The 16489-nt window shown below is 37.3% G+C and overlaps 1 protein-coding gene across 1 annotated transcript; it reads left to right on the top strand.

Moving 5' to 3' along the window:
- Positions 1 to 686: 686 nt before the first annotated feature.
- On the top strand, positions 687 to 16283 carry LOC128205010 (uncharacterized). Its single transcript, XM_052906405.1, has 5 exons — positions 687 to 1104; positions 3511 to 3669; positions 4163 to 4361; positions 12346 to 15605; positions 15930 to 16283. Exons 4-5 carry the CDS (start codon positions 12906 to 12908, stop codon positions 16281 to 16283), a joined length of 3054 nt encoding a protein of 1017 aa, XP_052762365.1. The 5' UTR covers positions 687 to 1104; positions 3511 to 3669; positions 4163 to 4361; positions 12346 to 12905.
- The last annotated feature ends 206 nt before the right edge of the window (positions 16284 to 16489 follow it).

The following is a 16489-nucleotide window of genomic DNA, read 5'->3' on the forward strand; positions in this document are numbered from 1 at the left end:
ATGTGAGGATTCACTCTTTACTAAGGTAATTAGAATCAAGACAACTCATTTCAATTATAAAAGGACATCATTTCGTTCCGAGTGCATGAATAAATTTAGTACCAAGAAAATTTCATTTTTTATAATATTAATTTCTTTCATATACTCAGACTTTAACAGTTGTCATATAGATTTGATGTTTGTTGTTTTGAAACACTTCAATGCCATTTTCGATGCTTTTATTTACTTATGTTGCAGACAAGTCGATGTCATATACTTATAAACACTAAATGATTGTCGAAAGACGAATGCCGACCATAAACTAATAAAGAAGCTGTTGCCACTAAAGAACTCGAATGGGATATTATCACGATAGCTGGTAAAATGGAGGATTACAAGAAAATATTGACAACACCCGGAAGCCAAAACTGGCTTAAGGGGTCGGTGGCTGTGAACATTACAAAGCAAGGACTTGCTTCGTTTGCTTGTAATGTTTGTGATGACATTCGCACCGAAACGTTAAAAATAGCAATAAAACATCTTGTTCCTGACCTCTGTGAGAACTGCTCCATTGTTGAAGTAATACCGTGCGACCCTAATAACAAGATTTGCAATGCATGACAATGCCGTTTTCACAAGAGTCGTATGTTTCGTCCGTGCCTTATAATAAAATGTAACGATTATCGTAACACTGTTTCCGACAAAATCCATAAAAGGATGGATATAGGTTTAATTTGCAATAGCTGTAGGACAGTAGAAATTGTGCAGTGTAATCCAAGAAATAAAGTCTGCGATTCGGGAAGGTGCAAATTTCACATGGACCAAAATACGAAGATATTAATCCCAACAAGGCCATGCCCAAAAAACATTTGTGATACGCTCCGTGATGTCATAGAACAGAAACACAGATTTGGGAAACCATCATGGAAGAATACTGATGCAAGGAAATGGTGTGTAAACGCGTGGGATATTGCCAAGTGCTTTATGCCCCCAGATGGCTACGCAGATGTGGACAATGAGGACGATACTGACTTAAACGGGATAATTAGTGTCTACATCAACTGTAAAGAATTTCAACAGTAATTTACCGCTGACCTATCCCTTCAACGCAATCTTTGCACCAAGGTACGTAGAGTGTAATGCCTTATTACTTACATCAAAGTTATAGCGCAATGCATTCTCTACACAAACTTAGCTTTTAAAGTTTATACTTTATTGATAATCAAAGTGACGCAAAACATTCGTCAGATTTTGACCTTAAATATGAGTTACTGAATAATGTGTTACAGAAATATTGAGAAATGTCAAATAGTTCCATTTACGAACTTGCTACCGTGAACTCACGTCCTTTACCGCACTTAATACCCTTAGCTTTTGGTTTAGTGCAATCATTTCATCACTTTTGTTTTAAGATAATTTACTCACTTTATTCCTTCAGCTTTCGATCTATTTACTAATTTTAAACATTTGTTTTCGGTCAATTTTCGCAATTTATACCTGTTGCTTTGGACAAATTACGTACTTTAAAATTTAGCACGCCCATTCTGACATTTCGTATCGTATCTCACGTCAATTTATGCACTTGTCACCTTCATGTAATGTCCATATCTACACTGCACAAATATATGAAGTCAAGATAACGTCCATTTACATCACTTTGCACATCAACGAGCAAAGGTCCGTTTGCGCAAAGATATGCCTTTAGAAAAGGTCTTTTATACGCACTCGTTACCTTTCGATAACTTCAATTTACGCATTTCATAGATATTATAAATTTCAACTATGGTAGGTATTTGAATGGAGAAATATATTTTGACAAATAAGATGTATACATAAGGTAACAGCTGGCTTTATTTTACGATTGTTGAGTAATACAAAAAAATATGTACAGCATTTATTGATTTAACATCATGTGGGGTTAATTAGCGTATGAAGCTGGGCAACATGTTATATATAATAAGATCTAAGTATACAAGTGTTATATCACATGTTTACTATGCTTGCGACCGTAAACGAGTAACTAACGTTAAACATTAAGCTCTTGTCCGTATTCGGTTAACGGATGTAATACCCTTGGCTCACGTCCATTAACGGCTTACGACGTCATACCTTAAGCTCATATCAATGTCATAGCATTACTTTACATCCATTTAAGGAATATATTGCGGGGTTTATGCCATTATCTTTTACACCAATAGTTCATTATTTTATTCAGGAGTTGTTACAAATTATTCATTTCATGTCAGAAAAGCTTACAGTTATTATTTCTCACCTATTCCATAAATGGAACGACCCGACCGTAAGCGGAAACAGTTTAACAATTTACGTCACAATAGCTCGACAAAGACCAACCACTTGAAATAACTTTGATTCAAAACGTAAAATTTTAACACTAATGACTTCATTACATTTCACATATCATTAATTAAATCTTTATTAAATGTCAATTTAAGTTTTTCGACGCATTCTGACACCATATATAAATACATAAATAACAAGATGAAGTAGATTCAATCTTCATGTATGTTGTTATGCGTTCATTCTAAATCCGAACATATCCGAAGAAGTTGCGTTCATCAGAATTATTCACAATTGACGAAAGGCAGTTCATTTAAAGCAACTGTGCACCAGATGATCAATTTGCAAGGAAAAGAAAATTGTCAAAAACTGATATAAACATGGTTTCAATGTGTACAATGCATTGAAACTTACTAACTGAAGTACCACATAGTTTACAATGTATTTAAGTTTAGCAGTTATTTCGTATTTTTCCATTAAAAAAGATTACTGGGTATGTCTACCTGCCAGTAGTAGAATTCATTCCTTATGCGTGATTGGCTAGTCGATGTTATCACGTGATATTACTGAGATAGGTCTATAGCTAAATTATGTCACCCGAGTATAGTACGCCGTCGTAACTCAGTGGATACGACGCTGGTCTGCAATTTGGCGACACGGGTTCGAACTCGGTATCCGACACACTTTTTTTACATTTCGGTACTTTTCTGTACAATTATAATATCAAAGCGTAACACATTCTATTAAATAATTGTCCTGAGATTCGTTACAGAAAAAAAAACTTTTTTGGTGCCAATCTGGTGTACAGTCCCTTTAAAGTGTATGTATTAACAGTTAACGATGTACGCTATACCTTTATTTCACGAATATACGGTGAACAGACGTTCAACCATTAGCGCACGACCATAACCGGTTAAAGTTCCTTAAGTTTGCTTTCGTAAAAAAATAACGACGGTATTTTTCCTTGAACTTTTACCCATAAATTGTTGACGTTAAACCTTAAGCTTGAGTCCATTTATGGTTATATTCTACATAACATTATCTTACATCTGGCAACAGATAAGTGGCACTATAGCTTTAACCACGTTTAAGTATGGTCAACTGACGCATTATCATTAGCTGCGTTCACTAACGGTTAACAGACCTTACACCTTTCGCCCATAAATAGTTAACGACGGGCGTTTTACCTTGAGCTTACATCACTATTCACAATATAATGATTCCCTTACGCAGGTCCGAGATGTTGGGAAGCATGTCCGCCATGCCCCGAAACCGGAAGTTACTGACGATAACTTGAAAGTCTGGTTTACAGACCTGAAGGCCTTATTATCTGACCCAACATTTCACAAAGCAAATCCCCGTGCGCAAGATGCCATAGACCAGCTTGATAAGGTAAGACGTTGTGGAATACGTTCTATATATAAAGGATCGCTTTAATGTTCGAGGTGTACATGAACTTTATGGGTTTTTTTTCTATTTTTGTGTACGTCGGCGTACACATGTGGTTAGTAATTAATAATTTCAGAGCTCCTCAGCCATTTTTATCGCAAACAACACCAGATGTATGCCGGGACATCAGTAGAAGAAGCTCGTAACATTTGGAATGATATGATTAATTAAATGTAGTGTTTAGCTTGTAATTGTTGATCTAAGTTTTAATTAAAGACTTAGTTAAAGGCCTAGTTTATGGAATGTTTGGCGTTTTTTGTTAATTGCACTTGGTGTGAGTAGGGGCAAATTTCCTGTGTATTTGATTATTGGCTCAGGGCCATTTAAGTTTGACACTTTGAGAGAAGATTATCGCATTGTCTCACTTTTACATGAGAGGAAAATGGCCGAGGAGTTCCGAATGTAATAAATATAGACATACTAATTTTCTTTACAGCTGGAGAGTGACGACTGTGTGATTCCACCTTCAGACATCAAAGCAGCACTTGAAGGGCTAGAGAGGAAAGCGATTGACCTTGTTGACGTGCTTCAGAGGAAAACAGATGAAGGCGTCCTTGCTTTACAAACGGCTGAAAATATAGCCACTCAAAACATAAAATCGTTGAATGAAAGTGATCAGTCCTTATTTAAATCAGGTCAGTGTTTTATTTTGTAATAAAGTTAATGCTTTCTGCAAGAAAGCTTCACTGAATTTTCTTGCGTGCCTTTTTGCGTTCATACTACGGAATGCCGTTAAGGCTATCGCCTGTGAATGTGTTGATCTGAAACGCGATACTCGATAGTACGATAATGAAAACGCGAAATCATGAAACTACGATAACGAAAATACGACAGTACGATGATTAAAATGCGACAGTACGATTACGAAAACGCGATAATACGACAGTATGATGATAATAATGCGATATACTATTGTTGTTTCACCATCGTATTGTCGCGTTTTCATCATTGTAGTGTCGTGATTTCACGTCTTCGTTATCGTAGTATCGTACTGTCGAGTTTTCATCATCCTATTATCGTACCCTAGTGTCGCGTTTTAATCATCGTTCGGTCGTGTTTTCCTCATCGTACTGTCGCGTTTTCATCATCCTACTGTCGTGTTTTCATCATCCCACCGTCGCGTTCACCTCATCGTTCTGACGTGTTTTCATCATCAAATTGTCGCCCTTTAATTATCCTACTGTCGCGTTTTCATCATCCTACTGTCACGTTTTCCTGACCGTACAGTCGCGTTTTCATCACCCTACTGTCGCATTTTCATCATCCTACTGTCGCATTTTCATCATCCTACTGTCGCGTTTTCATTTTCGTTCTGTCGTGTTTTCATCATCCTACCGTCGTGTTTTCATCATCCTACTGTCGCGTTTTCATCACCGTTCTGTCGTGTTTTCATCATCGTTCTGTCGTGTTTTTATCATCGTTTTGTCGCGTTTTTTATTACCGAACTGTCTTCTAATCACCATCGTATTATCGCGTTTTCACCATCGTACTGTTGCGTTTTCACCATTGTACTATCGGGTTTTCATCATCGTACTTTTGACATCCGGTGCGCATGCGCATAATGTCAGATGCAGGTGTGCGTTTCAGAAGGATTTTACAATCTGCCATTATCGGAATTGTACGATCATAAAAACGACCAACTTAATGTTAATCATACATTCCTTTAACAAACGTCTTGTTAATTCTCCATTTGATTGGAAAAACTAACAATAGCGAACCGCTAGAGCGAATGACAAAGACTGAAGTAAAGTGACGTAACGTCAAATTAACCTGAGCACCTGCCTTTTTTTATCAATGATACTAATACAACCACCACCTCCACCACCACTACTAGTACTACTACCGAAAAAAATATAGGCTGTATTCTTAGAACAATAGCGTCTAGAATGATCCACAAACATTTCTTCTAAGAACACGACATAATAATGAGTGCTTTCTAGTGACTATGATGAATTAGAAGTTTCTGCAGGGGAACCCGACCCTCCCTTATAATGATGATGATGATGATGATGATGATGATGATGATGATGATGATGATGCGACTACGACGACAACAATGATAATAAAACAAATCATAATGTGACTAAAACGACGACGACGACTAAGGTGATGAAAATGATATGATAATCCGACACGACGACAATGATGATAATACAAGTAATGATAATTCGACGATCACGACTAGGATGATGATAATTATAATAACAATAATGCAACGACGACATATTGCTAAACATGATGCGACGATGACTAAAATGGTGATAACGATATATATGATGCGTAATTGTCATAGTTGTTGTTGATGATGATGATGATGATGATGATGATGATGATGATGATCGTACTGTCGTTTGGTCACGTTTTTATCATCGTACTGCCGCGTTTTCATCAACGTAGATTCGTGATCATCGTTTTCATCATCGTCCTATCGAGTATCGCGTTTCAGATCAACACATTTACAGGCGATGGCCCTAACGGCATTCCATATTATACCGCCTGGGCACATGTAACCAATCCTTTAAAAACGCATTCTCATTTAATTAGAAAAGAGTGTCACTTTAATAAGATGGATTGTGTTGGATACATTATACGTAGTGAAGTAGTCAATATACTTCAAAATAACGTTTGTATCAGTCACTGGGGCTCCAATGAGACTAAATCCCCGATACTCGCAAATAACGTCAAAAGCGCCCGCAGAGAGCATGTTTTCAGGCTTACTAAACAAGTGATATTCCCTTTATTGTGATTGAAGTCAATTAAACGTTTTCGAAAAAAAGAATGCTGAAATTTTTTGTTGAAAATGATTTAAAAATGGAAATATATTTACATAATTTTATTAATTGATCTGTTTACTTTTAACACTGTCGGAACATTTGACGGTTTCTGTTGAAAGGGGGGTATTTTTGCCTTTAAGTGCAACTACTTTTCTAAATTGATACATGCACATGTACAACAAACATCATCATTGAGAAATAAACTTTTAACTGCTTACTAAATAATGCATTTATGGAAAATATTAACTACCGATAACGAGATTGTAACCGTGTAAAAAATGGCTGAAACGCACAAATATCAATTAACTGGTAAGTCAATTTACAGAAATCGTCTCATAAGGCAGAAACACAGTGTTTCCTGTACCTTTCATTCAAATTAAGCCAAATTTATCATTCGTAAAACAATTGTTTTCGATATTTATACATCCTTTTCGGTAATTAAAACAATTTCATGAATTGTGGTACATCTTATTTGGGAGTAGCAACACATCTTTAAATTATTAAGGAAGTGTGCTTTGATAAACTGTTTGTTATTTCATACACCAAAAGAAGGCATTGGGCAAATACGCTCTGTTATAACTAAAACGCTTTTCTTTACGGCAGCCATCTTCACAACATCCCTCCTTTTATTTTCACTGCATTACGTCTGCCATCTTGTCTATGGTCGTCAAACATACCTCATAACCATTCAGACGTATGACACATCCTTCCGTTTATTTCCCCGCGTTACGTCAGCCATTTTGTCTATGGTCGTCAAACATACCTCCTATCCATTCAGACGTATGACACATACTTCCGTTTATTTCCCCGCGTTACGTCAGCCATTTTGTCTATGGTCGTCAAACATACCTCCTATCCATTCAGAAGTATGACACATCCTTCCGTTTATTTTCCCGCGTTACGTCTGCCATCTTGTCTATGGTCGTCAAACATACCTCCTATCCATTCAGAAGTATGACACATCCTTCCGTTTATTTCCCCGCGTTTCGTCAGTCATCTTGTCTATGGTCGTCAAACATACCTCATAACCATTCAGAAGTATGACACATCCTTCCGTTTATTTCCCCGCGTTACGTCTGCCATCTTGTCTATGGTCGTCAAACATACCTCCTATCCATTCAGAAGTATGACACATCCTTCCGTTTATTTTCCCGCGTTTCGTCAGTCATCTTGTCTATGGTCGTCAAACATACCTCCTATCCATTCAGAAGTATGACACATCCTTCCGTTTATTTTCCCGCGTTACGTCAGTCATTTTGTCTATGGTCGTCAAACATACCTCCTATCCATTCAGAAGTATGACACATACTTCCGTTTATTTTCCCGCGTTTCGTCAGTCATTTTGTCTATGGTCGTCAAACATACCTCCTATCCATTCAGAAGTATGACACATCCTTCCGTTTATTTTCCCGCGTTACGTCAGTCATCTTGTCTATGGTCGTCACATATACCTCATATACTATAAGACGTATATCACATCCTTCTACACAACTCCCCGCGTTACGGCAACCATCTTGTCTATGGTCAAACATACCTCATATCCTTTCAAACTTACGACACACCCTTACACAAATTTCCCAGCGAATTTTGTAAAACGTTTTAACTCTATTTAAAGATTGAATAATTGAACTCACGATCATCGAAATAAAAGTGCTTGATATAAAGTAATTGTTTGCTCTGAAACCCAAGATTTTGAGGAAAAATGGTCCACATGTTACAAAATGTTGCGTTACATCGAACTTTTGATGTTCTATTCTAATAACGACGATGCAAATTACTGATAAGAAATATATAAATCAAAATTGCAAATACGATTTTATTCCATTTAAACACGTTTCCCAAATGCATGTATATTTGTTCATCAGAAAAGCCTTAGGTAAACATCCTCTTATTAACGGCTAATTGACGCCTTGTGGGAACGAGGCGCTCTGTATGAAATGCCGGTGCTCCGCTGAGTTATTAAGTAATATCCGTGTAAATAGACGTACATCGTGCTTATCTAAAATTGTATTTAAGGTTTTAAAAAAGCACAATGCACGTCTAATTACACGAATATTAATTTATAACTAATGATAGAATGTTTTTTAACATAGTCAAAACTTTGTAAGGAAAGTTGGTATTAATTTCGTAATTTCTAATTTCTCTGAAAGATAATACAACAACACGTTGATCAACATGTGTACAGCTTGTTCTCTAGCTGTGAATATAATACATAATTTGTATTTATTAAAGCCTAGAATACAACAATTCGGATGTCTGTTGTTTCATCTTAAGTAACGTTATGCAGTTACTTACCTTATTTAGTGCATGATGCCGTTCAAAGCACGTTTCGTATCTTATTTGTAAGTATTAGTTGCATGTAACCCTGAGTGATTCGGGTGATATGTTTCCGTTTGTGATATTAATGATATCGTTTAAAACAGTTTATAAGCAATAAACGTTAAATTGTTATGAAAGATTGTTCTGAATGATGAAATTTTGAAACGTCTTCGACCAGAGACGTAATTTATTTATAGAAAAGCGTAGCAGAAAACATTTTCAGCGGTCTAGTGTTAGCGATATTGTTGTGCCGTGAGTTTTTAACTATAAACCCGTTATTTGACACCTATGGGGAATTAGCTATTGAAGTCCAAACCAAATCCTTTTCACGAAGCAAGTTCTTCTCACGATTTTATTCTGTTGTTCTTTCCTTAACAAATACTTGATGCAATAACACAGTATTTGTAGTCCAAAAATTAACACCAAATATATTGTATAACAGCGACAACGCTATAGTTTGCTGGACTGTGGTAAAACCATCTCCGAGCTCAGACAAATTTCAAGAGTCCGTTTTCTATTAAGAACTACCTTTTTTCTCTCCTCTCCTCTCAACATTTAAAAATCTGTTATCTTATATTGTGCGGCTCGGTCATGCATTACATAAATTAAACTAATAGAAAAACAGGAAATACTTCAAAAAGATTGTCAGCTCAGCTCAAACTAATTACTTCTGATTTCAAATAGTTCAAAACATGTCAAGGTTCTAAGTTAGATACAAAGAAACAATAATACAGTAAGCTAAGGTCAGTATGGCTTCGACTGACACCTCCTTTGTTTGGCAATTAGCAACATCCTAAATCGTTGGCGTTTGCCAACCTGTTACAAACACAGTTGCATATTTCAAATAACAGGTGTAAAAACATCTAACAAATAGTTTGTAATCAACCCAACGCTGAAATTATGGAAATGGTTTCAATTAACAAAACAATTTTAACCAAAGTATGGCATGACGTACAGCATAACAATATGGTTGACTACTACACGGCATTATCTCCCATCTGAACATATATTTTAAAGCTTTAACCGTAAAATAGAAGTAACCTATATACTTAATAGTTTTCCAAACGCCAGGCAATGACCGACACAATGCAAATAAGACGTAAAAATAGTTTAATCCAAGACTTGATTCTGTCAAAAACAGAATTGTACATCATCCCGTCAAAAGTACGATCCGATTTTACTGTAAATATTAGAATAATTTTGTATTCTTTGCAACAAATGCATAAATTATACTGTTAAAAATCATTCAACTGTAATAAAAAAAAATCTTAAATATGATAACAAAAAACCAGTTATATCATGTTGATGAAAAGTATTTATTCATGATTCATGGGTCAATATCATCTGCGTATCTGCAATTACTTAAATAGTGCTTAAAATAAAATATATATATCGCAATATATCCAATATACACATTGCCGCACGAGAGTAGTCACGTGGTGTTTGTAATTGACACCGGAAAAAATATTTAAAAATAATATTAAAAGAACCGTATCGCAATATTTCACGTTACGGATACATATATCACAGTGTACATCACGATCGGCTTCTCGGCGTATCATTCCCACTCTATTTGTAAGACACAGACTGGACGAGAGCCGTCACGTGGTGTTTAATTAAAACCGATGAAAGAATATTATTTAAAAAAGCTATTTTTATAATTCGTTTGTCATTCATTTCCAACGAACTTTACATGCTAAATTTTGGCACCCTTTGATGTGTTGCATCAATGGTCTTTCTATCATCGAATTGTATTTATAAAACGTTTATTTATTTTACAATACATTCATGTGTATTTAAAAATGTGTGTTTCGGGCAGGGATCTTACTTAAGAAATATAACACACCACTGAGGGTCATATGACATTATAAGGACCGGCCATTCAGCCACCACTGGTGTATATGGACTCAGGCACTAGCCGAGATCCATTCACCTTCGGGGGCTGACTGACCGGTCCTTAATATGCCATATGGCCCGAGGTGGTGTGTTATATTTCTTATATTATACCGAACACTTTTCATTATAAGTCAATATTTTTAAAGCGATTTAAATGTGTTTTTTAACAAACCTGATAATGTTTACTTGCGACATGTTTTTCGCCGTTGTGAAAATAGCAAGCCGCACTATCAAATCTTATGACATCAGCGGTCCATATTACATTTTCGGCGAGGTCCAGACCGGCCCAAAATATAATATTGACCGCTGACGTCATAAAACTGAATTTTCATCAAAATACTGTGATATACGAACCGATCGAGATTATATATATAAAGAAGGGATAAATTTATGTGAGGTATAATATACGATATTAGTAATCGAAGAAAAATACTCTATAAAGCAGGAACACCGTTCTCTGGTTTCCATGATAATGATCTGACGGCGACTGTTATCCTGTATCACCAAGAAAAACAACTGCACGCTAGCGCTTGGTCCTTCATTAAACATATCTGACGGTTGCTTTTATCAAGTATCACCGAATTATCAACTGCACGCTAACGCTTGGCCCTTTATTTTACAGATCTTACTGCGACTGTTATCGTGTATCACCGGAAAACAATTGCACGCTAACGGTTGGCCCTTTATTTTACAGATCTTACTGCGACTGTTATCGTGTATCACCGGAAAACAACTGCACGCTAACGCTTGGCCCTTTATTTTACAGATCTGAAGGAGGATCTAATCATGTATCACCGGATAACAACTGCACGCTAACGTTTGGTCCTTTATTTAACAAATCTGAAGGAGGATCTTATCATGTATCACCGGAAAACAACTGCACGCTAACGTTTGGCCCTTTATTTTACAGATCTGAAGGAGGATCTAATCATGTATCACCGGATAACAACTGCACGCTAACGTTTGGTCCTTTATTTAACAGATCTGAAGGAGGATCTTATCATGTATCACCGGAAAACAACTGCACGCTAACGTTTGGCCCTTTATTTTACAGATCTGAAGGAGGATCTAATCATGTATCACCGGAAAACAACTGCACGCTAACGTTTGGTCCTTTATTTAACAGATCTGAAGGAGGATCTTATCATGTATCACCGGAAAACAACTGCACGCTAACGTTTGGTCCTTTATTTTACAGATCTGAAGGAGGATCTTATCGTGAATCACCGGAAAACAACTGCACGCTAACGTTTGGCCCTTTATTTTACAGATCTGAAGGAGGATCTTATCATGTATCACCGGAAAACAACTGCACGCTAACGTTTGGTCCTTTATTTTACAGATCTGAAGGAGGATCTTATCATGTATCACCGGAAAACAACTGCACGCTAACGTTTGGCCCTTTATTTTACAGATCTGAAGGAGGATCTAATCATGTATCACCGGAAAACAACTGCACGCTAACGTTTGGCCCTTTATTTTACAGATCTGAAGGAGTCTCTAATCATGTATCACCGGAAAACAACTGCACGCTAACGTTTGGCCCTTTATTTTTCAGATCTGAAGGAGGCTCTTATCATGTATCACCAGAAAACAACTGCACACTATTGCTTGGTCCTTTATTTTACAGATCTGAAGAAAGGTCTCATCGTATATCATGGCACAAATAACTGCTCGCTACCGCTTGGTCATTGCTTAGATCTGGAAGATTCAGGACTTGAGGACCTCTATTTATGGCCAAACATTAGTAGGGTTATTCTTCAGTCGATTCATAAAGACAAGACATCAATAGAACAGATTACAGAACCTCTTTCGAATTTGGAACAGTTGTTCAGTTCGAAAGGTATCATATTTCTCACCGCAGACGCTGGTGTTGGAAAGACATCATTTTGTAAGTTTTTAGTTTTATCGTGGTGTAAGGTTCAAGAGGGAACGACCGATCTGAAATCAACGGTTAGTGGCACCCAAAACGTTTCTAGCATTATTGAGTATTTGAAGGAATTTACTTATTTGTTTTACATCAATTTATGTGAAAACCAACGCGCTAAATTAGAGGATATCATTTTCTCGCATACGGAATCTGTTGACACAAAGTTAACGCGGGATAATAAAGCCTTTGATAATATATTGTCGAAAGAAAACGGTTTGTTCATTTTAGACGGCTTAGATGAATGTAAAATTCCCTTGATAATGTCTATGCCTGTAAATAGAAAGTATACTGTTCTCATTACATCACGTCCTTGGAAACTTGCAAACATAAGTATGCCAAGAAAATATACACATGCACAAATTGAGGTTATGAAACAAGATTTGTCCGAACAACTTGTGAATCTTGCGAACGGATGTTTGAACAAGCATTTCAAGACATCATATGATACAGATGATTTCTTAGACGCTGTCAAAACTCAATGTTTAGAATCTCAGCTCGAAAATCCAATGTTTGCGCTGCAGTTGTTATGTATCTATCACGATAAACGCAGTGAGAATAAAACATGTTCGGTCAATGCAACCGTTCACAGATTATGTTCAGATTCCGGTACAACGTTAGTACCTCGTCAGACCGAACTGACATGCCTTGGTAAGACAAGGTCGCATGTATACGCAAATATGATAGAACGGATGTTACGTAGTACCGAAAAGAAGGAGGAATCACTCGTACAAGATCTCAGTGAGTATTACAAGAACAATGGTCAACCACATGCACTTCCCGAATGTTTTGATGAAAGAAATTACGCATGCTGTGGTTTAGCAAAACTAATTTACGCTATTGGAAAACTGGCTGCCTATTCACTCTTAGGCGATAATAAATCTTTAATGGAAGAACACCAAATAAGGGAACTTAGGAAAGATGAAACGACGTTACTTCTCAAATCTGGACTTCTTTCGAAAACAAGCTTGAAAACTATATCAGGAGAGAGCAATGTGTACACATTTTTACATCAGACTTATAAGGAGATGCTTGCATGTGTGTTTCTATCTTCGCAAGGGTTTGATAGTGATATTTGGAGAAAATTCAAAGAAAATTTTGATTCTGTTGTGTCACCCGATATTTTGTCTTTTTTATGTGTGATGAACTACGAAAATGGTCGCAAGTGTTTAGATACGTTTAATGAAAGGAAACGGTTGTTTGTTAGAGATGGCACATTTTACGAATCCGAACTAATTGCATATCAAACTACAATAAAAATGACCCACAAAGAATGTTTCGACAACGGAATTAAAAAGCCACGTATTTCATTGAAACACTCACTGCTTAACGCAGATTTTGGCATTGGAACTGATCATGCACTTTTACAAGAAAGCGCTATTGAATTGGAAACACTTTTCATTAGCAACTATTCATTTACTACAGCAATAGACCAGAACTTTTTCTCAAATTCATTGGTGCACTTACTGGTAGACGATGTTAAGTTTCGCGATGACCATATCGTACTTTCGAAATGTACACATCTCTCATCATTAACTATAGAGAACACCCGTCTGTCCCGCGTTACCATCAATCCGTCTTCCCTAGAGATGTTCTGGGTTTACGTGAGGCCTGAAATGATACAAGAAATACCGCCCATGAAGTTGACCTTTGTTGGCGGGTCGCAATTCTCTTCCAACCTAAAAAAACTCAGTCTAGTGCACGTGATCATGGATGCTCCCCTTGATTTGGCAAATTGTCCGCAATTACAGAAATTAGTTATGAAAAATACCTCATCCGATTCTGTAACAGGTATATGCGTTGTACGTAGCATGCAACGTTGTGATGCACTTCAGGAACTGCAGCTTGACACATTGACCTTCCCTGCAGATACGCACCTGGATCTCAGTGAATTAACGTGTTTGACTGATATATCATTGGTAAGATTAACGACGGATATAACCGTTCAGTTTCCACAAAATGTGCATGAAATATTCATAGACGGTGTAACCTTTTGCAAAAATACACACCTGGATCTCAGCGGGCTCGTACATCTCTCAACGATATATATACAGAATACCCGTCTGTCCCACGTAACCATCAACCCATCTTGTCTAGAGGAGTTCTGGGTTTACGTGAAGCCTGAACTAATACAAGAAATACCGCCCGTGAAGTTGTCCTTTGTTGGCGGGTCGCAATTCTCTTCCAATCTAAAAATACTCAGCTTAGTGCACGTGACCATGGATGTTCCCCTTGATTTGGCAAATTGTCCGCAATTACAGCAATTAGGTATGGGAAATACCTCATCCGATTCTGTAACAGGTATATGCGTTGTACGTAGCATGCAACGTTGTGATGCACTTCAGAAACTGCGGCTTGGCACATTGACCTTCCCTGCAGATACTCACCTGGATCTCAGCGGTCTCACACATCTCTCAAACATATATATACAGAACACCCGTCTGTCCCGCGTAACCATCAACCCGTCTTCCCTAGAGGAGTTCTGGGTTTACGTGAGGCCTGAACTGATACCAGAAATACCGCCCGTGAAGTTGTCCTTTGTTGGCGGGTCGCAATTCTCTTCCAATCTAAAAGAACTCAGCTTAGTGCACGTGACCATGGATGTTCCCCTTGATTTGGCAAATTGTCCGCAATTACATACATTAGTTATAGAAAATACCTCATCCGATTCTGTAACAGGTATATGCGTTGTACGTAGCATGCAACGTTGTGATGCACTTCAGAAACTGCGGCTTGTCAAATTGACATTCCCTGCAGATACTCACCTGGATCTCAGCGGTCTCACACATCTCTCAAACATAACTATACAGAATACCCGTCTGTCCCGCGTAACCATCAACCCGTCTTGTCTAAAGAAGTTCTGGGTTTACGTGAAGCCTGAACTGATACCAGAAATACCGCCCGTGAAGTTTTCCTTTGTTGGCGGGTCCAAGTTCTCAAGCAAACTTACGATGCTAAGCTTAGTACATACAACGAATATTCATAGCGTAGATTTATCGGAATGTGTACAGTTACAAACACTCAGAACATGTGATATATTACAAATAGGGACATTAGGCCTTCCACATCTGGAGGAGGTTCGATTGTTTGGAGCACAAACAGAAGTTTGCAACAATGTTTTACAGTTCATATCTGAAAGTAGTTGTCCTTGTAGAAGAATATGGTTTGAAAACTTATCTTCGGAAATATTCAGTTCCTTGACTGTTAGTCGAACTTATGCTCAGAAGTTTGAATCATTCAAGTTTCGCTTTATGCTTTTTGACATTAATGTTTTTGATTTTATCAAGACGATTGCTGTGAAAAAGGTTGAATTTGAAGAGGTGAAAATAGTTAAAGCCCAGCAGCTTGTAACCTTACTGACATGTACAGAGCCTATTCAAGCCTCAGACAATGCTGCAGGCGGAATGGTCGAACTGCCTGTCGGGCTCCGTGTATCAGATATCAGTTTCTCTGATTGTCCTGTTCTGGGTGCAACAAAAGAGGAATTAGATTCGGCGATTGAATGTTTACGACGGGTTTGGGAGATCAAGGAAGTCAAGATAGAAACACAGCAGTCTAGCATTTCCAACACCGTCTGCGGTGAAGACATTATTAGCGAGAATCACATTGTGTTGAAGAGTTTGCAGATGAAATCAAATTAACTAAAGTTCGCATTGGATAGAAATCTATATAGTGCATCTTTAAATTTAACGATCCAGCGAAATGAATAGTTTTACCATTTAATGTTTGTACATAAAGTTTCGTCTTACACAGTCATATTTCGTTTATCTTAAATAGTCATATTCCGTATCGTCTTACATAGTCATATGCCGTTACGTCTTACAACGTCATATTCCGTTACGTCTTA

Source organism: Mya arenaria, chromosome 10 (genome assembly GCF_026914265.1).
Source record: "Mya arenaria isolate MELC-2E11 chromosome 10, ASM2691426v1".
NCBI lineage: Eukaryota > Metazoa > Mollusca > Bivalvia > Myida > Myidae > Mya > Mya arenaria.

Excerpts from the sequence above, each read along its gene's own strand:
- LOC128205010 (XM_052906405.1), top strand. The coding sequence starts at position 12,906 with ATGTCTATGCCTGTAAATAGAAAGTATACTGTTCTCATTACATCACGT. Across the intron at positions 15,606-15,929 it reads AACTTACGATGCTAAGCTTA|ACGATTGCTGTGAAAAAGGT; the intron begins GTACATACAACG and ends GATTTTATCAAG.